We start from the raw sequence: 23,116 nt of genomic DNA, 5'->3' as shown, positions 1-23,116 counted from the left end.
ATAGAAAAGAAAGGAGTGGGCAGAGCAGGGCCCTGAGTGTTACCCCCCTCAGGCATGGGGAAGAGGAGCCCATGTGTGGGAGGGACTGCACTGGACACTGCTCCTCAGGGAAAAAATGCTCTTTGAGGTGTTGCAAAAACGGAAAGGAAAAAAGGGGCAGACCAAATTGTCTTTCTGTTTTACAAAGATGCAGGCCTTGAGGAACTCAGTAAGGCCAGCTGCCACTCTGGCCCAGAGTAGAACTAAATTCCCCTGTGTTTTTTGTACTGGTTCCCAGTTTCCCTTCCTGTCAAAATAAAAGGGATTAGCTGGGTGTGGCGGCAGACACCATTAATCCTAGTGCTTAGGAGGCTGAGGCAGGCTGATCTTTCTGAGTTCAAGGCCAGCCTGGTCTACAAGTGAGTTTCAGGACAGCCAGGACTGTTACACAGAGAAACCCTGTCTTCAAAAACTGATAGATGATAGATAGATAGATAGATAGATAGATAGATAGATAGATAGTTAAAAACTTTAAAAATAATAAGGGGGGTCCTCAAAGGGTTTGACACCACATGTAGAGTCTATACTTAGTTTAAATATGTGTATATTGCAAGACCTTTATTTCTAGTGCTTTCTTAGGTTCCTGAATGTGTTCACTCCCAGTGAAGTAATCCCCCTGTTTGCAGGAGATACAGTCTTTGCACTTAGTTGATGCTTCAGATCCTAGATAGGAACAAACCCTGCATATAATATGCTCATTTATTTCCAAGCACATCTACCTATGATAACTTTGACCATTGCTCAAAGGAAGTACATGACAAATCCACTTGGCATAGCCAATCAGCCAGGGTCCCTATCCCCACTCTTGCTCTTTCGGGCCTTTTTAAAAAATGTGTTTGTATCTTTATTTATTTTTATTGTATGAATATTTTGCCTGCATGTGTGTCTGTTTGCCACATGTGTGCCTGGTCCCAGTGGCGGTCAAGAGGGAGCAGCAGATGCTCTGGTACAAGGAGATACAGGTGGCTGTGAGCCACTGTGTGGGTGCTGGCAATCAAACCCTGCTCCTCCCAAGAGCATCCAGTACTTAACCACTAAGCCATCTCTCCAGCCCCTTAGGGGCCATTTTTAAGTAACCCGAGAGTTACTTGGACACAGACACATACCATGTCAGCCAGTTATCTAACTACTGACTAACAGGAGGTAGGTAGCATATACCACATGGATACGCTGAATTAGGGACGATTCACACCCTGGACATGATTGAATAGGATAGTACATGATTTCATCATTTTACTGAGAATGACATTTAAGACTTAGCACTTATTTACTTCTAGAATTCTCTGTGTGTTATTTTTAGACTGAACCTAACCTGGGTCTCTGAAACACATAGAAGGGATGGGAGATCCTGCATGCTTGCCCAGCAAGCCTCAGTAACCCCTTCCCCAACCTTGTCTCATCTATTTTTTATAATAGTTGCTGGTTTCGAGGTACTTGTGTGTCCCTTACATTCCCCTTGTGGCTGTTTTTGTCTTTTGAACAGCCCACCTTCTGCAGAACGCCAGTGGGTAGAGAGCAGCCCCAAATCCACCCTAACCCTTCTGGGGAACAGCCACTCTTCTGAAAGTCCCCTCGGCACCCACGAGTTCTGCAGCTCTGGTAAGGACTCGCCAGGGCTGCCTTGCTTCCAGTCCTCAGAGCTCCAGCCTTCTTTCCACAGCCATGAGCTGTCCCTGTCAGAGCCTCAGGATGCTCGGGCTCCTTCAGGCAGCCAGGCCTTCTTAGGCTTCAACACTGCCCCAGTCACAAGTGGCCTTCCGCCTGGCGAGGACCCGGGCTCCTTGCTGGTCAATTCCCACGGCACACCACAAGCTCCCGGAGCCCCTCTGACAACATCAGGGGCCACCGACAATGGCTTCCTGTCCCACAACTTTCTCACGGTGTCACCTGGACCCAGCAGCAACCACAGCCCAGGCCTGCAGAACCAGGGTGTAAGCCTGCCTGGGCAGCCACCCCTTCCTGAGAAGAAGAGAGCCTCAGAGGGCGATCGTTCTTTGGGCTCGGTCTCCCCTTCCTCCAGTGGCTTCTCCAGCCCCCACAGCGGGAGCACCATGAGCATCCCCTTCCCGAACGTCCTTCCAGACTTCTGCAAGCCTCCAGAAGTGGCCTCACCTTTGCCAGGTATGTCTCTGCATCTGCCCACTCCCTCAGGAGAAGGGGGACTCTGTGGCTTCCCATTTGAGCTGGTCTCCAGTGCTCAGTGTCCTGCAGGAAGTGTTCAGGACCCCCCCCCCCCCGGTGGCTCTCCCCCATCCTGCAGGCCTAAAGCCAGGCAGACCTAGTGTTTCTGGTAAATGCTGCTCGGGTCCTCCTTAGTCTTCTGTAGACTCATGGCAGCCATGGACCGTGCAGATGCTGCAGTCGTTTGCCTTTACTTTGACTTGAAAACAGTCTTTGAAAGTTACTTTCTTGCTGGGCAGTGGTGGCGCAAGCCTTTAGTCCCAACACTCGAGAGGCAGACGTAGGCAGATCTCTGTGAGTTCGAGGCCAAGCCTGGTCTACAAAGTTAGTCCAAGATAGCCTGTCTCAAAAAACAAAACAAAACAAAAAACCAAAGCAAAACGTTACTTTCTTTTTCCTCAATTAAATAATTAATCCAGAATTGAGTTATGAAATGTTTTGAGGGTTGGCCCTGAGCCTTGCTGCCCTGTTCTCCTTTCTGGGACTGAAAGCATGTGTCTTACATTGTACTGTGAGCACTGGATCTCCCTTCCTGTCCTTCCTTCGAGCTGCGTCTCCTTTCCCCTTCGGGACCTTCTTGTCCATCCCTCAATCCTACACACGGGTTTGGACTTACAGCTTCATCGTAGGTGAGGCAGCGGTACAAATATTCTGTATTAACTTTTTTGCTACGCAGATAGCCCAAATGATAAACTCGTGATTGTGAAATTTGTTCAAGACACTTCCAAGTTCTGGTACAAGGCAGACATCTCAAGAGAACAAGGTAGGTGGGGACAAGGGACCCCGCCCCCCTTGCGGTGTCAGTCATACTTGGTCTCTGAGTCCGTCTGTCAGGGGCCCTCATGGAAGCTGTGGTGCACCTCTATCACACACCTCTATCAAAGGCCTCTGGGGAAATGTCCACAGCCTTCACAGTCCTATGGGGGAAAACTCAGGACAAGTGCAGGTTTGGGCGAGAAGTGGGTTCAAGGTTCATGCATCCCAGTGTGTGTAGCCTATGAACATCGGCGGTTTCACCAGGCCAGCGGCTCGCCAGCCATGCCAGCCCACCACTGCTTTATGGAAGAGACATTCTGCTCAGGTCTCTACTGCAGAAAGAGGGCTGGCGGGGGGGGGGGGGGGGGGGGGGGGGAGAGACGCATTGGGAGACAGTCGGGCTCGGTGGCTGCGGGCCATGAAAGGGAGTGGGGAGCTATAGTTATAACAAGCTTCCTGCATCCTGCATGAACCTGCCCATGTTGCCCGCCTGATTTTCGAGGTGCTTAAGTAACTGACTGCTCATGAGCGCGGCATCGGACCATCTCTTAGAAAGGCTAGTTTTCTTTCCCCCCTGAGATTCTGCCATTGGATTTTAGAGAGAATAGAGACTGAGAGACTCCAGTTTTTCCTGGGAGCTCAAGGAAGCTGTTGTCATTGTAGATGGAGAGGAAGCCAGGAAAACAACCATGGCCTAGAAAGACTTTCATTTCCCTCAGGCGGCCTTTGGAAAAGCTACTTAGCAAGTCCAAGGGCTCCGCAGAGCAGCCCCACGCTGCCAGTGTTCCCGGGGTCTCCTGTCTCCCTGCTGAGCAGCACAGATGAAAAGATGGCATTTTCCTTACTTTGCGTTTATCAGCCAAGCAAGCAGGGTCCCCACTGCTCCAGCGTGGAGAAGCACCTGGGAGACGGGACTGCCTTAGTCCATCTTCTGGAGATGTCACAGAGCACCTGAGATGTAGATGACTTATAAAGAACAGGGATTCTGGAGGTAGGGCACGCCAAACATGTCAGCACGCGTCTCACGCTGTTGAAAAGTGTGCAGAATAGAGATCGGCCATAAATGGTCAAAACCTTGCTTCATAACAGTCCACCTTCAAGCAGCTGCGCCATCCCCACATCCATCACCCAATCCCAAAAGAACAGTAGTCTTCTACTGTTGAGCATCAGAGCTCAGACTACACTGAGATTTTTTTTTTCAGAGGTGGCGCCATCTCAGGGGCTGGGTTGACAGTGACATTTGCCCCCTGCAGTCACCCATGCCTTTTCCTCTTCTAGCCATTGCCATGTTGAAGGACAAAGCTCCTGGGTCATTCATCGTGAGAGACAGTCACTCCTTCCGAGGGGCCTACGGCCTGGCTATGAAAGTGGCCACACCTCCTCCTTCTGTCTTGCACATGAACAAGAAAGGTAAGGTCCCGTGGAATAGACTGGGGCAGGGGTTGGAGGGAGGAGCTATCTTTTTAAATACATCATTTATACAGTTTTTTTTTTTTTTAATCCTCATTTGTTTTAAGCAAGTCATCTTTTCTGTCACACAGTAAAGCAGTGGTTGTCAATCTTCCTGACACTGAGACCCACGGCAGCTCCTCATGCCGTGGCGAACCGCCCCTCCCCCCCACCACAACCATAAAATTATTTTTGCTGCTACTTCATTACTGTAACTTTGCTAGATATGCATCATAAAGTAACTATCTGTGTTTTCCTTTGGTCTTAGGTGACCTCTGTGCAAGGGTCACTCTACCCTCTAAAAGAGGTGGTGACCCACATGTTGAGAACCTCTTCAATAGAGCCAAAAAAAAAAAAAAAAAAAACCCCAGTAAAGGACCCTGTTTCCATGTCAGCCCTCCCTCTTTTCGGTGACCTCGTGATTTGTCACTGATAGGCAAACAGTCATCTCTAATATGATCTTTTGTTTATTTTTAACTTGCAATGTGAAAACTAATGTAGCTCATAGTCTTACATGTCCTGTTGTGAGTCAGAATTCAAAGCTTCACAAAATTCTAAAATTACAGCCCGTATTTTCTTTCATAGCTCTTTGTTTTGTTTTACAAATTTTTTTTTTTTTTTTGCCATTGTTGGCAGGCTTTTTCATGTTTTTTGCTCATCCATCTCCTTCACCTATATATAACCATCTTTACCACCAAAAATAATCGCTTTGGACTATGGAAATGAACATCCTCCGGTCATGAGGAGGATGTGGTTGTCTCCGTGTGAGCGGATGCCCAGGCTAGTTCTCTAATCCGTGATGAGGTTCACCGTGGCTCACAGCTTTAGAAGGTTCAGTTCATTTGGTTGGCTTTGGTACGAGGCCTGTGTTACATCATCACAACAGCGTGGTCGTGCGTAAGGGAGAACATGTTCACCGACTGCCTGCAAAGTGAAAGGTTGAAAAGGAAGCTAGGTTCCACCACCCTCCCGAGGGCACGATCTCCGTGACCCTGTCCCTCTCCTTACGTCTTCCCTGACCACCAGAATGTCTCTCTAGGAGCCGAGTCTTTGCCTCATGGATCTGTGGGAGACATTGCGTTGTCAGGGGAGAGGGAGCAGAGTGAGCACAGATGTGGCACCTCTCTGTCCCATTCCGTGCCTCGATCTGAGAAGTGCTATTCAAACTCTTGCATGAAATCTGTGCTGAAAGCTTCCTGGAGCAAACAGCTTTGAGCTGCACTAAGAATCTATGATGTGGCTGCCAGCAGGCCAGCCTCAGGCACACAGGTGGCTGCCAGCGGGCCAGCCTCAGGCACACAGGTGGCTGCCAGCAGGCCAGCCTCAGGCACACAGGTGGCTGCCAACGACCTAGCCTCAGGCACACAGGTAGCTACCAATGGGCCAGCCTCAGGCACACAGGTAGCTGGCCTGCATCCAGGAATGTGCACCTGGGAGGCACCTGGGACTCAGAGAGCACAGTCCCCAAACCTGTGGGTGCTGATGGGACTTCTGGTGAGGGGGCAGGAGGCCTGTGAGGAGGAGTATAAGCGACATCACACAGATGTGGCTCTGTAGACCATCTAGGATTTCAGCATAAGAAGCTCACCGGGCACTTGGGAGGCAGAGGCAGGTGGATCACTGTGAGTTCAAGGCCAGCCTGGTATACAAAGCAAGTCTAGGACAGGCAAGGCTACACAGAGAAACCCTGTCTTGAAAAACAAAACAAAACAAAAATATATATATACACACACATACACACATATATAGACATATACATCTGTCTATCACTGGAACACTGACTCCTGCTAGGGAAACAAGGCCTTTAGCACTGAGCACTCACTCAGATCTGGTGAGGACAGCCAGGCCTTACACGAGAGCATTGGCTAGAGACAGATCAGGGAAAGCCTTAGAATGGCTGGGAACATAGCCTGCTTTGTACTAAATCCGAGGATAAAGGAACAAAATGGACGCTATGTCAATAGCAGATGTGAGAAACCTAGCATGGAGGTCTCCGCCGGGTGAAGCGCAGTCTCTCCTCCATGCATGCACTCAGGCCTGGGTTTGACATGTGTCTTTCACAGTCCAGTGGTAGATTTGAGAGAACAAGAGCCAGCGAGTCACCATGGCACCTCCAGTCATCCCAAGATGAGACAGCTGTGGCCATTATGGACTCTGCATTCCAAAAAGCCCTCGGCAGCAGCGTCTTCACAGAGCCTTTTCCCACAAGTAGAATCTAGGCCTTCCACGGGTTTTCTCATTAGCCTGAGTGCCCTGCATCATCTCCTCCCACAGAGGAAGGGTCATGTGTCTATTCCGTCTGTTTTATCTGACACAGACTATAATGGACACAGGCCATCCCTTCTCTGCAAGCTTGACTGCCCCTAGAGCGTGCTGACATGCACCGCTACCAATGTGTGCTGCTGTTCATAAACACAGTGGAGCCTAATTCCAGCTCAGTATCCCTTATCATAAATGGCTCAAAACAGATATATCTGAAGTTTCTGATTATTTTCACATTTCAAAGTACCTGCGTAATCGGATATCTTGGGAACGAGGCTCAAGTCTTTAAAAAAATTTTTTTATTATTATTTTATTTGTATGCTGTTTTTCCTGTGTGTTGGTCTGTATAGTATGTACAAGTCTGTTGCCCTGTTAGATACTCTGAAAGCAGAGTTCCAGACAGTTGTGTGCTGTCATGCGGGTGCTGGGAACAACATGGGAGAACCAAGTCTTAGCATTAAATTCCTTTACATTTTGTGTAGAATTCCTACCCCCTTCATACACATTGAAGGTAATGTTATGTAAAATTTTCCACTGTTTTGTACAAGAAGCAAAGTCTCATGGTACGGAATCTTTCATTTATGGTCTCATACTGGTGCTCAAAGTCTGCCAGATTTTGCATTTGTGATTAGCAATACTCAGCCTGCACAGGAGGCTAGCCTCTGGCACCACCTCCAAGCACAAATCCAGCAGGTCTCAGCATCAGCAGAATTGACAGGCCATACCTCACAGGCTGCTAACGACAGCACACAGGGACTCTCGCAGCTTCGGGCAGCGGGTTCTTTTTCTCCTGGTTCAGTTTGTACTTTTCCGTTCAGAGGCCTCCCCTCATGCCACTCTTCCTTGGGCTCAGCAGCTGGCTTAAGCACAAGTGTCCTGTTTACTAGCAGTTTGGTAGACCGCTCCTCCTTCACAACAGAATGCTTGTTGCTGAAGGCATTTCTGTACTCGGCTGGCGTCTCCACCTCACCCGGAGGGCTGGCGTCCTTCCAGCACTTAACTAAAGTCTTTTCTGCTCGGGCCTTAGTGGCCTTTCCTCCCTGGAGGAATGCAGCTAGTGCTCCAAGGCCAGTTCATTGCTTCTCTGGGAGTTCTTGGCGCGTTAGAGGATGTCTCTCAGGGACATCTCTCTGTCTCTACATTTCTATTCTAACAAGTCTTTACCATCCACTTGGCTTATGGTACTGCCCTCTGACCATCCCAAAGGTGGCGCCACGTGACCCCATAGGGCAGTGGCTTAATTCTATTCAAAGGGACCCTTGTTAGGTGTAGCTCTTAGCTTGTATATCTGCCAGAGGCATCTTTTTGTCTGTCGTCCATCCGTCATCTATATATTTCTGTGTCTCCTTTATCTCTTCCTAGCCTATCCCCCTATCCTGAGTCTCCTATGCATTGAATTAAATTTTTGTTATTGTTATTTTTTCCACAGCTGGAGATTTATCCAACGAACTTGTCCGGCACTTCTTGATTGAATGCACCCCAAAGGGAGTGCGATTGAAAGGGTGCTCAAATGAACCATATTTTGGTGAGTTACTTGAGAAGCTCTTTGGGTCCTTACCAGTGCATGGATGCCCTCCTTCAGTGGCTTGAGCTTCGAGGGCCTCTGTGCCATGGTGGGTTGCTCTCTCATCTCAGCCCCCAGGCCTCAGGCTGCCGTCTGAGCCATGTGAGCTTGTGCTTCAGCGGCTTTGTCAAAGCAAAATAAATGGAAAGGCCCCTTCCAGAGCTAGAATAAGACAAGGCAAAAGTCAGCAGATGGGTCCCAGCAGGCCTGGAGCCCAGTGTGACCCCATCCCTCAAGCCCAGAGCTGCCTCCAGAGCCTCCCACTTTGTAAGCCTTTCCCAGCCTTCGGGTAGACTGGGGCAGCCTCACTTCCTGTGTTAGGAAGCACCTGGCACTTCGTACTTACAAAGGCGGTATGCTCAGAAGACACTGCAGATCCCTTGGTCAACCTCTTCATTGTCTTGCGGCCTTGTCATTTCTTGGAGCTTTGGCTTGCATCCCACAGTGATAGAAAGGCATGGCTTTTGGAAGTTCTGTCCCAACGGATCCTCTAGCTAAACAGAGAGAGTGAAGAAATTGATGATACTCATTTGCTCTTGTCCACTTTACAGGGAGCCTGACAGCTTTGGTGTGCCAGCATTCCATTACACCCTTGGCTTTGCCCTGCAAGCTGCTCATCCCAGAGAGAGGTACGGGGTGGAGGCCTCACTGCATGTAGGATCTTCTGCACTGCTCAGAGCATGCCTGCTCCCGGGACCCACAGAGAGCTCACAAACATAATCAAAGATTCTTTTTATGACATGTGATCCTCACAAGCCCCAAAGAAAGCCGCTAACCACCTGAATGGAGAAGGGAGAAGACTGGGCTATAGACAGCAGCTCACTGTGGCCCATATGGGAGGCTTTCAGTCTGGTTTTGGATTTGAGATTAGCAATATTCAGCCTGCACAAGCTATAGTCTGGCAACCCCTCCAAGCATAAATCTGCGTGTGTGTGTGTGTGTGTGTGTGTGTGTGTGTGTGTGTGTGTGTGTGTGTGTGTGTGTGTGTGTGTGTGTGTGTGTGTATGTATGTATGTATATGTGCGCGTGTGTGCTCAGACTGATTTTTAAGGTCACTCGCGTTACAGATTTACAGTCCTACAAAATGACCAAGATGCTGCTATGTTTAAATTTAGGTCATGAACAAGTCTTTTTACTTTTATGTTTGTTAGAAAATACTCATAATAATTTTTAAAAATTAATATCCAGGCAATTAGGGAGCTTGATGTGTGGGTAAATGGGGTTTTTTGTCTTTTAAAATTTGATGATTTATGTAAATAAATGAATTCAGAGGCCAGGAAGATGTTGTAGGGGACCATGCCAGCCTCATCTGGGTTCTGGATGGGCTTGCAGTTTCTGTGGGCTGGATTTCTGTCTCTCAAAAGAAAGTTAACCCTGCTGTCACTGTCTGGGAATTCTGTCATCAAATTAACTTGGCCACGTGGACCACTGTGTCTCGAGCACTCATTTGTCCTCCCCACCCCTCTTCCTGCAGATCCACTGGAGGAAATAGCAGAAAACTCTACTCAGACAGCGGCCAACTCAGCAGCTGAGCTCCTGAAACAGGGGGCAGGTCAGTGGACACAGCCCTGCTTTCTGTATCTCTGTGTCTCCCGAGTTGTCGGGCAGAACCGAACTCCCATGACAGAACTTCCCCTTGGACAGTCATTTCCTGCTTTTCTGTGCTCCCTGAAGGAAGTTTCCTTTTATAGATGCTTGGCCCAGCTGGGTGGGGTGCAGCTGGGACAAGACACGGCCAGGGCGTAAGGGGCTGGGACTGTTGGTCTGACTGGAACAAGACCAGATTCAGTGGAACAAATGTCAAGTCGTGCATTTGGTGTGGGGGTCGGTGTGCAGTAAGGCAGGATGTGGGTGACCTGCTTTGCCAGCTGAAAATGCAAAAATGTTCCGAAGCTGTGACTCAGTCGTCAGGCAGTGTGAGTCAGCTGCTGGCTCCGCTCTGCCATCTGTGTGGTGAGACGCACGACCCAGAGCCAGGTCTCCGGAGACCAGGCTACTGTTGACGCTTTGGTGAAGTCCTTATTCATAGATTTTATTTCCTAGATTCACTATGGGAGGGTATAGAAGGTATAGAGAGCCCATGTAAATATTGGTCCTCCAGTCACTGCACCTCACACCTTAGTGTTAGAGCTGAGGAGCTCGTGTCCTTGAATTATTAAATAAAGTCTGTAGTTCACTTAGAGCTCAGTCTTTCTATTTAAAAATTTTTAACTTCTTGAAAAGTTAGATCATTTCTTCTTCTTTCTTCCCCCCCGACTCCTTCCATGCCTCCCACTTCCTGTCATATTCATGACACCTGTTTCTTTAGTTATTATTGCTACACACACACACACACACACACACACACACACACACACACACACGAGTCTACTGAGTCCGTTTAGTGCTGCTCCTATGTATATATGTAATTAGGGTTGACCACGTAGGATTTAATAACTTACCAGGGCACTCATCCGTGAAGAAAGTGATTCTCCCTCTCAGCAGCCTTTGATTGCCTATAGCTCTACATTTCACAGTGCTCCACCCAGGAAGGTAGAGTTTAGTCTTGGTGCTAATGGGATTAAGAAATACCTCTCACATACTTTCATCAGTGCAATGTCACATGAAGTATTTTCTTTGCCCTAAAATTTACCTCTGATCTCCCTACTCTTGCCTCCCACTGACTTTATGGCTTCCATAGTTTGGACCTTTCTAGAATGCCTTATGCTGTAAACACAAACTATGCATTTTTCAGACTGGTTTCTTTCACTTGGTAATGTGCATTAAGCTTCTTGTATGGCTTTTCGTGAATTGGTGGCTTACTTTCGTCATGTGTGGAGCAGAAGATTACACATGTGTTCATACCGATCTTTGTACCTATACATATGGGTGCCTAAACACATGTGTGAACCTGTGTTTAGAGGTAGAGGTCCATGTTGTGCATTCCCTCAATTACTCTGCACATTTATTTATTTATTTATTTATTTATTTATTTATTTATTTATTTATTTATTTTTGCAGCAGAGTTTCTCACTGAACCTGTAGCTCACTGATATGGCTAGGCCCACCTGTTTTTGTCTCCCAGTGCTAAGATTAAAGCAGTATGCTTTCATGTGCTTGCTGGGGCCCTGAACTCAAACCCGCATGCTTGCAGCTTTCTTTCTTTTTCTTTTTCCTTTTCTTTTTCTTTTTCTTTTTCTTTTTTTTTTCTACACAAGGTCTCTCTGTGTTAGCCTTGGCTGTCCTGGACTCACTTTGTAGACCAGGCTCGCCTCGAACTCACAGCGATCCGCCTACCTCTGCCTCTTACATGCTGGGACTAAATAAAGGCTTGCATCACCACGCCCTGCGCTTGCAGCCTTCACTACAAGCACTTTACCAACTAAAGTAGCTCCCCAGCCCTTGGTGAACCATAGTTATTTAAACACACAGCAGCTACTGGTTGCTTCTAAGTTTTGGCAAGTGTGAATCGTGCTTCTAAAAATATCCAGAAGTAAGTCTTGGCTCATACATGTTTCCAACTCCTTTGATTAAATACGATGGGGCCTGATGGCCAGATGATGTAGCCAGAGCATGGTTAGCTTTGAAAGAAATCACAGAACTTTTTTACAAAGCGGCTGCGCCATGTCGCATTCCCACCAGCAATGGAGCACGCGCCCCTGTGTTCCACATCCTCACTACAGGTGGCGTCACTCTGAAGGGTACACTCTTTCTTTCTAGCGGATGGGTAGCGGCATCTCCTTGTTTTGTTATCTCCCTAAATGAGTTACTATCCTTCTAGAGTGTCATGGGAAATTTGTGTTCTTCTAATGTAGGCCTGCTGTGTAACGTTAATGGCACCAGTGTAACCACTATACAGCCATCTGACATGGGCACACAGCTATGCAGACCTCAGGTTTACGTCGTTCAGCACGGACAGTTTTCTCCCTGTCCTGAGGAGGTAGAGAACAGATGAGCAGACACTGAGAGCGGCATTGAGATTGTTTTTCTGACCTGAGAGAACAGCCTCTCCCCGGGTAGCCAGCCTTTCCTTCTCTCACCTGATCCCTTTTGAACCTGAGCAGACTGGCCCTGGGCCACAGCCCGTGGTGGCTACAGGAGACAGTACCACAAAAAGAGAGGCACTCAGAGCCCCCACGCTTGTTTTAGGTGCTCCCTGGCGCCCTCTGAGGTTGGCACCCCTTGTTAAGATATTGCTATGACCTCTGGCTGATTTGGTTATTTTGATTCTACCTCCAAAAAACGTACTTGAAAAATTAAAACAAAACAAAACTGTAATGGCTGGGTTTTAAACTACAACTATGTATCAACATTATTATTTTTTTTTAAATGCTGAAGAAACAGGATCATGGTGACATGGCTATCTGGGAGGACTCTTCTCGTGGGGCTCAGTGGGTGGCACGGTCTCCTCGCCCGCCATGCATGGAGCTCCTGAAGTACTGGCTGTTGGTCAGAGGTGGCATCTTGCATGTACCACCATCTGTGTTTGTGTCAGCAGCAAAGCTCTGCTTCCCAGGCCCACATGGTTAGTGGCCCAGCAGTCACCTCTTTGCTTTACCATCTCTCATCAGAAGCAGTTTGTTTCCTAGTTCTTAAGCTCCCTGACAAGCACTCATAACTAGCACTCATGCAGTAAATGTTGCATTCTGTCATGTTAATGTCCACTGTTGCCCTTCTTCTAGAAATTAAAGCTTCCCCTTCCATTCCAGCACATTATTTTTAATATAATATTTTATTGATTCTTTGAGAATTTCATATAATGTATTTTCAGCATATTCACTTCAATTCCTCCCAGACCCTTCTTCCACATGCATCCATCCATACCTCATGTTCTCTTTCTTTCTTTCTTTTTTTATTTTAATAACTTATTGAGTCCAGGTAATGGGGCATCCGTTGAAGCTTGGCCAACCAGCCAGGAACCACACCCCCTAAAGAAAACTGGCTCTCACTTCCTTTATCACACATCAGTTGTCAGGCTTGGGATTGGGGCTTGTGTGTCTCTTCCATCTGTGTTGGAAGGTTGAATGTCTTGATCTTGTACTGTATTCATGGTATCTCCAGAAGACACTCCTTTCCCCTCTCCTCATGATCCCTGGCTCTTTAATCAGTCCGTCCACCCCTTTTTCCATAATGTCCCCTGAGTCTCGTATAGAGGAGTGTGTTATAGATGTCCCGTGTATGGCTGCAGTTCACCATTTTTTTAATATATACATATACATATATATATATATATATATATATGTATATACACACACACACACACACACACACACACACACACACACACACATACATTTATATCATTGCACATACATATAATAAACTACCTACCACAAAAAGAACCCCACAAACAATTAGAAATTATATAAATGTTACATTCATAGTGTTTTGGCTCTTTGTATTTGACAACCTTGGAGAAAACATCTTTCCTATCTTGGCGCGTCTAAAATCCTGAATGATAAATCAATATCTATCATATCTAATCTCTATCTACTTAAAACATCTATCTAGACCTAAAAAATCTTAATCCCCTAACAACTAAGCTTAATTGTAAAACCAAACTATCTGGTCTTCAATTTCATCAGAGATTTGAGAAGAAATAAAATTATTTATCTGAGTAGACAGGAAGTGCAGGTTAGCAGCTTCCAAAATGAGAAAATGACAGAAACAGTTTGCTGCCTGAACAGCTCACCATTTTTAAATAATACATTGTCTCATCTTTTTTTTTTAAAGATATATTTATTTATTATACAAGATTCTGCCTGCATGCCCATAGAGGGCACCAGATCTCATTATAGATGGTTCTGAACCACCATGTGGTTGCTGGGAATTGAACTCAAGACTTTTGGAAGAGCAGTCAGTGCTCTTAACCTCTGAGCCATCTCTCCAGACCCCCTCATTGTCCCATCTTTTAAAGTGACATTGTTTGTTATTTTTGAATGGATGGATTTTCCTAGTGATAAGACTTCATGTCAAACCTTGTGGTCTGTTAAATTCTCTACCTTAGGCATTAAGCTATGAGGCATAACTTAAGGCTGCATTGAGACTCTTTCCTTTAACCTATAGCAAGCACATCAGGGGTGTGGATTTCCATTTCACTGCACACTACAAAGGCAAGAATTCAGCAGATCTGGGGCCCAGGCTTGTCACCATCCTCGCCTGAGATCACTTAGATAGAATGCCTGTAACCCAGGCATTAGATCAAACAGGTGGGACTGTTCCCATCTCTGATCACGGCAGCCCCCAACCCATCTGACTTCTATTTTGTCATCCTGATCCTCGACTCCTGCTAAGGTCCTTGGAAATGTCCCATATCTTTACAGTAGAAGCCAAGACTCAGCCGGGCGTGATGGCACACGCCTTTAATCCCAGCACTTGGGAGGCAGAGGCAAACGGATCGCTGTGAGTTCAAGGCCAGCCTGGTCTACATAGTGAGTCCAAGCCAGCCAAGGATACACAGATAAACTCTGTCTCAAAAGAAAAAGAAAGAAAAGAAAAGGAAAATAAATAAATAAATAAAAAGCCAAGACTCAGCAACACAACAATCAGCTCAGGATGGGAAATTTGATGCTAATGCCATCATGATTTTGTTCCAGTAGCTGAAACAATTCCTTTCTGTATTTTAAGCCTCAATTCTTAATTGTTTCTTTTTGAAACTGAGGAGGAGTGTGTGAGCTAATCCTGAAAAAAAGGGCTCTTTCACCAAACTTTCCATAGGTCTGTAGAGAGTGTGGCTGTTTAGCCTAGTGTGCATGTAATTTAGTAAATGTCATGTGTTCTTTCAAGTTTTTTTAAATTATTATTATTAAAAGGCAGGGCAATGGTGAAAAGAAGGGGGTGGGGGTGGGACCTGTTCCTTGTGCAGCCACAGAACACTGGGAAGAAGGGAGGTGGGCTGGGCGTTCTCTAAACCAGAGACTGCTCTGAGTATCAGCCAGCAGTGTTCCTAGCACCTCCCCTCTCCCGGGGCTGCCCTTTGCTGTCAGCCTTTCTGCATTCCTCTTTGCAGATTGTATAATGAGCTTGCTCATGGCTTTTACAAACGCAATGTATGTCTCAGAGCTGTGTGGTTACGTACCTCTCTATTGGGTAACTCAGCTCGTCACGGTCATCCAGGTAGCCTGCCCCTAGTTCTTGAGTGAGACAAGCCATGCTTGAAGGATCCATCTTTCTCCTTGATTGGTCCTGAATTCTTCATACTGCCTTAAGCTTAGCTCCCAGAAATGACACTGATGAGCTAAAATATGTGGACCTGAGACTGCTTTTAGATGTAAAGTTCTCTCCATGGATGCTCACAGAGCTCCCTGCTGTGGGTCTGAAGAAGAGTGCTGCCCTGTTTACTGTCCCATGAAGCACCACCCACAGCTCCACCCGGAGCACTTGGCTCTGCAGGCCCCACGGTCTCTGTTGCAGAGAGCCTGACTCTGTGGGAGTTGGTGCTGGCCCACTGTCATGATCATAGGGGAACGGCCTATGGAGGTAATATTTCTCCCAACACCTCCCAACACCAGGTTTCCTCCTGCCTGGCACCACAGCTGGACCAGTTCTTATCAGGAAGCTCCCTGTGGCGTCTCCAAGACAGTAGTCTCGTCTGTGGCTTCCTGTGAACCACATCTAGGTGTGCCAAGTCTATGGGATTTTCATAGTAGTTAGGTCAAAATACATACACGGCACACACATGCACACTTAACACAGGCACACAGGCGTGCACGATGCCTTTTGAAACTACCTGAGCAACAGGACAGGATCCCAGGTAGCGTGTTCACCATCCTGAAGTCTGTTTCCCACTTTCCAGGCTTGTTCCAGCGTCTGTCCACAGCACACATGCTTTTGATTTTGTAGTTCTAATCATAGCAGAGATGGCTTATTCTGCTTTTCCAATTACCTGCTAACCATTTTTCCATGTTGCTATATAATTTTCGTGATTACCCTTTGCTGGTTGCTTCGTATTTCACTGAGAGGGTGGATTTAACCCTTTCTTTATTCTTGGACATAAGCGGTTTTTTTTTTTTTTTCTCCCTGCTGCAATGCAAATGGACACGGACATCTTCCTCTGCATATTAGCTGTATCGTGTGCTTATGGCAGAAGTGAGACCTTGACGTTGTTTCTGGGCTTTTTAGATCCTCCTGATAAAATGTGGCTCAACTTATGAGGTTACCCCAGCATTAAAGGTGCCCGTCTCATCAGAGCTTTGTGGGCACTAAGCCTTGGGCAATTTTAACGCTAAGTACTTTTGACACCTTGCTGTTTTTCCCAAGAGCACACAGGAAAAGCCCAAGTTTAGCGGGGAGTTGGCATGCAGGTAAACCACCAAGGCTTACAGTTCCCTGGAGTGGTCTCACCTGGGACTGTGAGGCAGTTCTGAATGCTGGCAAAGTCGCCTTGACCTGAACTCCGGGCATGGGTGACTACCAATGTTCCGTACATTTCTGAGCCTGATCTTGTCTACCAATGGGGTGGCGAGACTGATAGACTGTTCCTTGGGGCTCTTTGAGACTATGATTAATAAGAGGTGCTAGGCTAAGCTCAAAGTAGTGCAGAAATTGTATTGGGGTTAGAAATTTCTTTAGTTCGTTCTCTGCTTCAGGAACAATGACATTTAGATAGTGGGAAGACCAGGCTCCTTGTCATAAGGGTAAATGTTCAGGAGTTTGCAGAACAAAAGTATCTCAGATGGATCTTCTATGTTTTTGTGAGTTTTGCAAGTTCCATGTTGGGTTGGTTTGCAGTGCTTGGCCTGGGCAAGTGTTCAGCCATGGACCTGAGCTCATAGCCCTAATCCTGGCTAACTAAAAGCAGTGAGGGCAGCTTTGTCTCAGGTCTTTGAGGTTGGCTGTTTCCTCTGAGTATCTGCTTTGGTTTGAAGACGGGACAGACCTCCCCAATCCCCTTGCCTTCTCTTCTGGACCAGTGAGGCTTCAGTCCTGGCTGACTTCTAACTTCTGAATGAGGGCGGGGCTTCTTGTCATCCCTCCTTCATCATGGCCACCCTATGTGTCAGATCACTGAAGGTCAGGATCCCAGGCCCTCGGGATGGGAGTTCCAGCCTACACTGTAGAGTGGGGAACAGCACTGCAGCTCCTGCGAGCCCTGTGCTGGATCTGCTTGGGGCATCCTCTTGTTGCTGTCCTCCCTGGCCCCCTTGGCTGGACTCAGATGTGGTACCTGCTGCTTCTGAGCAGAGGGACAGAGCCATTCCATGGACCTCACCAAAAGCACACAGCCTAACACAGTCAGCACCTGAGCGCCACGCTTCATCTGAGTCTCTGTGTAGGTTTGCATGGAGCGGGGGTGGGGGTGGGCGTACATTATTTCTGCTTAGTGAAACTCGATAGCAGTGCTTTCTTAACCCTCCCTTTAACACCGTTCCTCATGTCATAGTAACTCCCAACCATAAAGTTATTTTTATTGCAACTTCATAACTGTCACTTGCTACGTTTATGGATCGTAACATAAACGTCTGGGTTCTCTGATGGTCTTAGGTGACCCCTGTGAAGGGGTCGTGACCCACAGGTTGAGAACCATGCCTCTAGAGGCCTTTAAAGAAGAATTACTACATCTCCTTCCCCCTTTCTGCAAAATGAAGCCAGCAAGGGCAATTCTATTGCCCTGTTCTGTGGTTATAACAGTGTACAAGATGGGATCATTTATAAAGGAGGGAGCTGGAGTTTAAGCATGGTGCTGTCATCTGCTTGGCTTGTGGGGGAGGAGGACTGTGTGCTGCTTCGAGTCAGGATGGAAAACAGAAAGGCAGGTGAGGAAAATACCGAGAGGGAGAGCAAGAAGGGACGCTAAAGACGCCTCGTTTTCATAGCCACCCACTCTGGTCTGATCGAAGCTACATGAAACCCTCATAACATCCTCGTCACCCCTGAAGGCCTCTGCAGTGTGACAGGATTCCACAGGAGGCTCAGAGGGGACAAACAGGACTATTTCTAGGGGAGGGCTCTTCCCCGTGACTCTGCACTGGAGGCCTTGGTTTTCTGCAGTGAGTGAGCTTCACACAGAGCCAAAAGCAGCATCCCCTGTGCCAGCAAACCAGCCTCAACACTGTCAATTCTGTGTTAACACCTGCTTGCAATGCAGGGCCAAGGCTAGAAGGGGCAGTGGGTCCTCGGAGCTGTACTTCCACTCAGTTATCTCCTGGCCCGAGAGGAGATGACTACAGAGCACTCTAGGAAGTGTAGGCCGTGTGGGAAGCTGGGACACACAAGAGGTGGCATCTGTCTGCAAGCCATCTTCCCACAGCCCTTCTGTGTGCCCTTCCAGCAGTTCAGGCAAGGCAGTATGTAAAACAGTTTCCTTGGACTGGAGAAATGGCCCAGAGGTTAAGAGCACCGCTTACTCTTCCAAAGGTCTTGAGTTCAATTCCCAGCAACCACATGGTGGCTCACAACCATCTATAATGAGATCTGGTGCCCTCTTCTGGCCTGCCATTGTACATGCAGGAAGAATACTATATACATAATAAATATTTTTTTAAAAACCAACCAAACAAACAACAACAACAACAACAAAAAACCAGTCTCCTTGTGGACGTTCCTCAGGAATTTCAGAGTCTCCGTACTTAACATATTTTGAACGTTTGTGTTAATGTAACCATTGCTCTCACTCTCGCTGAGGCCAGGAAAGGTCCTGGAAGAACAGAGCACTTCTTTCACTAACATGCTTGTTATAGCCTCTCCTTGGCACTGGAGCAAGAGCATCTTTAATACAAGTGAGCAGGGATCAAGCGCTTACCAGTGCTTCTGGGCTGGGTCACACATTCAAATTGTTGCCGACCCCACCCCCTTCTGGGTGGTCTTCCCCCCACCCCCATGCCAGAGCATGAATGTCCCCAACAGTCCTAACTAATGTGTTTGTCACCCGTCCCTATTGTTTTACAGCCTGCAATGTTTGGTACCTGAACTCTGTGGAAATGGAGTCCCTCACTGGTCACCAGGCAGTCCAGAAGGCCCTGTCTATGACTCTGGTTCAAGAACCTCCTCCAGTGTCTACAGTGGTACACTTCAAGGTGTCAGCCCAGGGCATCACTCTGACTGACAATCAGAGAAAGTAAGTGTGGGGTGGGAGGAGTGGGACAGCCTGAGGTCAGCATCGTGTCTTTCTGAGTCATTTTCCATTCTGTTCTTTGAAACAGGATCTCTTAGTAAACCTGGAACTCTGGTTTGTCTAGACTGGCTGGTCAGTGAGCCCCAGGGATATGTCCCATGCCGTGCAGTCTGTCTATGTACCACCCCCACGCTGTAAATGCTACCCATGAGCCAGCTCTCCAGCCCCAAGACTATTTTCTTTTAAGCTTTTTTTTTTTTTTTTTAAAGATGAAGTATCTTTTAAGTCATTACTTAAAAACCACTGAGATGGACCAGAATTTACTGGCTTCTGTTTTGGCATCATTACTTCCATAACTGATCAGAGTAACACAGTGTGGTATTAGAAGCCCTTGTGGCAAATGCATGGGACGCAGCCGATCCTGAGCCCTCTGGGCACCAGAGCCTGCCTGAGAGCCCCACACCTGCAGTGCCTTCCCCAGAGCCAGTTCCTTAAGTAAGACATGGCGTCCAAAGCTCCTGAATAGCTTGAAGGCTCAGAGTCTTAGACCTACTAATTTAGGATGAAGCTGTTGGGCTGAGAACATGGCTTTGCTGGGCAGAGCCTCTCCTCTCACTTTGCAGCAGATGACTCTGAGCAAACTTCAATACTCTGATGTTTGGTGGCGGCGGCTTCTTCTTCTTCTTCTTCTTCTTCTTCTTCTTCTTCTTCTTCTTCTTCTTCTTCTTCTTCTTCTTTCTTCTTTCTTTTTCTTTTTCTTCTTTCTGTTCTCTTCTTCTTCTTCTTTCTTCTTCTCTTCTTTCTTCTTCTTCTTCCTCTTCTTCTCCTCCCTCCTCCTCCTCTCCTCCGCCTCCTCTCCTCCTCCCTTCCCCTCCTTTTCCCTTTTCTTTCTTTTCTTTCTTCTTTCTGCTTTTCTTTTTTCTTTCGTTTCCTCTTCCTTCTCCTCCTTTTCTTTCTTCTTCTTCTTCTTCCTCCTACTCCTCTTCTTTTAAACCGATGCCAGAGTACCTACATCAGAAGTTAGCAACTCAAATAAAAAGTGCAGTGGGCACATGTCTTCCAAAGCACTGTTGGTGTGGGCTCAGCCTTGGGAGAGCCAAAAATACAGTGGTCCTGCGCTGCCTCATACGCCTTTGTCACTTGCCCCTCAAGCTCCTTGTAGCTCATAGACCCATCCTTCCCTTCCCTGTGGCTGACACTTTCACTCTTTATGGTGCTTCTGTTGGCCGGTTTTGAGAACCCTTCTGCCTTGTTTCCGTTTATTGATTGTTTACAAACCCATACTCTGTTCTTCTCCCCAAATGACAAGCAAAGGCACCAGACAGTTTCTACTCCACAAATCATCCCACTTGGTGGGATCATCCATCACCCTGACCCCCTGTGGTAGAAACTACTCTCTCTCTCTCTACCTACCCAACAGGCTCTTCTTCCGGAGGCATTACCCTGTGAGCAGTGTGATTTTCTGTGCTTTGGACCCACAGGACAGGAAGTAAGAACTTTGCGTTTTTATAATCAACAAGTGTTCTTTTTTTAATCCTTGAATTTTAAACCATTAACATGAGTTCTTCTCTTCAATTCTCAAGGTGGATCAAAGACGGCCCCTCCTCTAAGTAAGTCGGCAGCGTTTCTTCCCTATTTGAGGATAACCACAGTGCAAACTCAGTTCTAGATTTGCAAAGAGGGACTTACTTTAAAAGACGATAGTCAGCAGGGGCTGAGTTAAAGTTAAAAAGTAGGAGATACATGTTCTTATTCTAGAGCTCAGGCCTGGACGGTGTTGGCTTGCCCACTGCAATAGGTTGGAGGTGCATTTTCTATATTGTATCTGTAGAGTCCTTTTTTCTTTCTTTCTTTCTTTCTTTTTTTTTAAAGACAGGGTCTGTCTGTGTTAGCCATGGCTATCCTGGACTTGCTTTGTAGACCAGGCTGGCCTTGAGCTCACAGCGATCCGCCTACCTCTGCCTCCCAAGTGCTGGGATTAAAGGCGTGCGCCACCATGCCTGGCCTGTAGAGTCCTTTTTCATACACACTGAGACAGATTTCTTGGTTCGGCAGTATGTGGGTGAGCAGGGCTCAAGCCATGAGAAACACTTCCCCGTCTCGAGGGAGTGTGTTCTGTACCTTTGGCCAGGGCAGTCTCATTCCGTGCTCAGCATCTCCATCAAGGCGGTCAGGGGAGCTTAAGCCTAATCCTCCCCACCAGCAGAGGCTTCACTCTCTGTGGCTATCAGATGGGCTTTTTGCATTATTCTACACTGGCGATCTCATATGTTTGTCACGTGCCCCCCCCCCCCGCCCCGCCCCAGGCCCATTTCTCAGCTCTTCCTGCCCTAGAGAACAGATCAATAATAATAGCAGACAGCCATGACTTCCTTAAGTGACCATAGTCGCACAGGCCTGAGAGGAGTCCTTGGCATATTAACCTTGTTAGTTGAGTGTCTAGTCTAGGCAGGGCTGGGAGCTTTTAGCGTTCTTCCTAGAGTCCCCCTAAAAACCCCACCTTCCATGGGAGACCCTGATTTTGCATGGCTAGCTGGAGCTCAGGACTCCATAGAAGGTGCCTGGAGGACCCCTAGCCCACCAGAGGAGGTGCTAAGGAGCAGTCAGAGCCTCGGCTTTGATTCAAGGTTGGGCAGCATTCCTCTACGCTCAGTATTCACTCTACCTGCAGTAGTTCCTAAGGGCTGGTGGTCAGGGTGGTTGACAGGTCTCTAGGCTAGTGCTTGGCACATCGTAGCCCTCTGCAGGTGCAGTTGATGCTGCCCCCAGGTTGCTACTGAGAGAAAGGGAGAGCCTGCATGCATGTGTGGTACTGCGCACTGTGCTGGCTCCTCTGACCTAGCCTTGTCTCTTTCAGAGTCTTTGGATTCGTGGCCCGGAAGCAGGGCAGTGCCACAGATAATATATGCCACCTGTTTGCAGAGCATGACCCCGAGCAGCCTGCCAGTGCCATTGTCAACTTTGTGTCAAAGGTCATGATCGGCTCCCCTAAGAAGATTTAAGCCCCCTTTATAGCCGAACCCTCCAGATCCCCACGTCGGGTCCTGAAGATGGCAGTGGGGTGAGGCGGGGGCGCCCCTCATTTGTACCAGACTGACAATCCTCACATTCCAGACCCAAGAAGGGGAGAATACGGCAATTCTTCAAACCAGGAACAAACAAGGTCACCCCAGATTGGCCTTAGAGTAACTTCTCATCCCCCCACACACCTATTTAATCGGGAGCATTTTGAGTGGAAGGATCTTGGCCTGAAGAAATAGCCTTGCCAGGGTCCCACCGGCACGGGCTCTACAAGGAGGGAGTACAGAAGACAAGGCCACCGTGAGTGTGGCTCATTAGCATCTGTGTGGATGAGGAGCGCCAGTCCTCCTTGGCTGGTGGCCGAGTCACCATGGCACCCCACTCGTCAGCAGAGGCGCTCTGTCCAGCGACTCCCTCATCTTGTCTTTCTACAGTAGACAGTGATGAAACTGATGAGAAATGTGTGTGTGAGTGTGTGAGTGGTCAGTGAAGGTCTGAGTAGGTTGGAGCACGGTGGGTGTCTAAGTCAGGGGACAGCGGAAGGCATGTGAATCGAAGGCGGTGGAAGCCTCTGGAACGTGCGGTGTCAAAAGAGCCCACTGCTGGTGGCAGAGACTCCACGATCCTGCTCGCACATAGCCGGCTAGGCTGTGGAAAGCCTAGAGGACCTTGGGAGGAAAATGAGAAGACGGAATTAAAAAAAAAAAAAAACAAAAAAACAAAAAAACATGCCATTTTATATAATATATATTTTACTTATGCCAAATTATTTATAACTGCTTGCCATTGCCATACTATACCCGTGTCAGATG

At 47.6% G+C, this 23,116-nt stretch overlaps 1 protein-coding gene across 1 annotated transcript in view; it reads left to right on the top strand.

The window, feature by feature from the left end:
• Tns3 (tensin 3) overlaps nucleotides 1–22,483 on the top strand; it is a 201,301-nt gene extending 178,818 nt beyond the window's left edge. Inside the window, exons 22-31 of the mRNA XM_051165076.1 lie at nucleotides 1,523–2,160; nucleotides 2,897–2,983; nucleotides 4,255–4,386; nucleotides 8,117–8,212; nucleotides 8,803–8,880; nucleotides 9,726–9,803; nucleotides 19,118–19,286; nucleotides 20,704–20,772; nucleotides 20,867–20,893; nucleotides 22,141–22,483. Of these exons, the coding sequence (XP_051021033.1) occupies nucleotides 1,523–2,160; nucleotides 2,897–2,983; nucleotides 4,255–4,386; nucleotides 8,117–8,212; nucleotides 8,803–8,880; nucleotides 9,726–9,803; nucleotides 19,118–19,286; nucleotides 20,704–20,772; nucleotides 20,867–20,893; nucleotides 22,141–22,285 (1,519 nt within the window). The 3' untranslated portion in view covers nucleotides 22,286–22,483. The remainder of the gene's footprint in view (nucleotides 1–1,522; nucleotides 2,161–2,896; nucleotides 2,984–4,254; nucleotides 4,387–8,116; nucleotides 8,213–8,802; nucleotides 8,881–9,725; nucleotides 9,804–19,117; nucleotides 19,287–20,703; nucleotides 20,773–20,866; nucleotides 20,894–22,140) is intronic.
• Nucleotides 22,484–23,116: the final 633 nt, after the last annotated feature.

This window comes from Acomys russatus, chromosome 22, assembly GCF_903995435.1.
Source record: "Acomys russatus chromosome 22, mAcoRus1.1, whole genome shotgun sequence".
Taxonomy (NCBI): domain Eukaryota; kingdom Metazoa; phylum Chordata; class Mammalia; order Rodentia; family Muridae; genus Acomys; species Acomys russatus.
The sequence above is the reverse complement of the archived record's forward strand: the minus strand, read 5'-3'. Positions and strand labels throughout refer to the sequence as shown.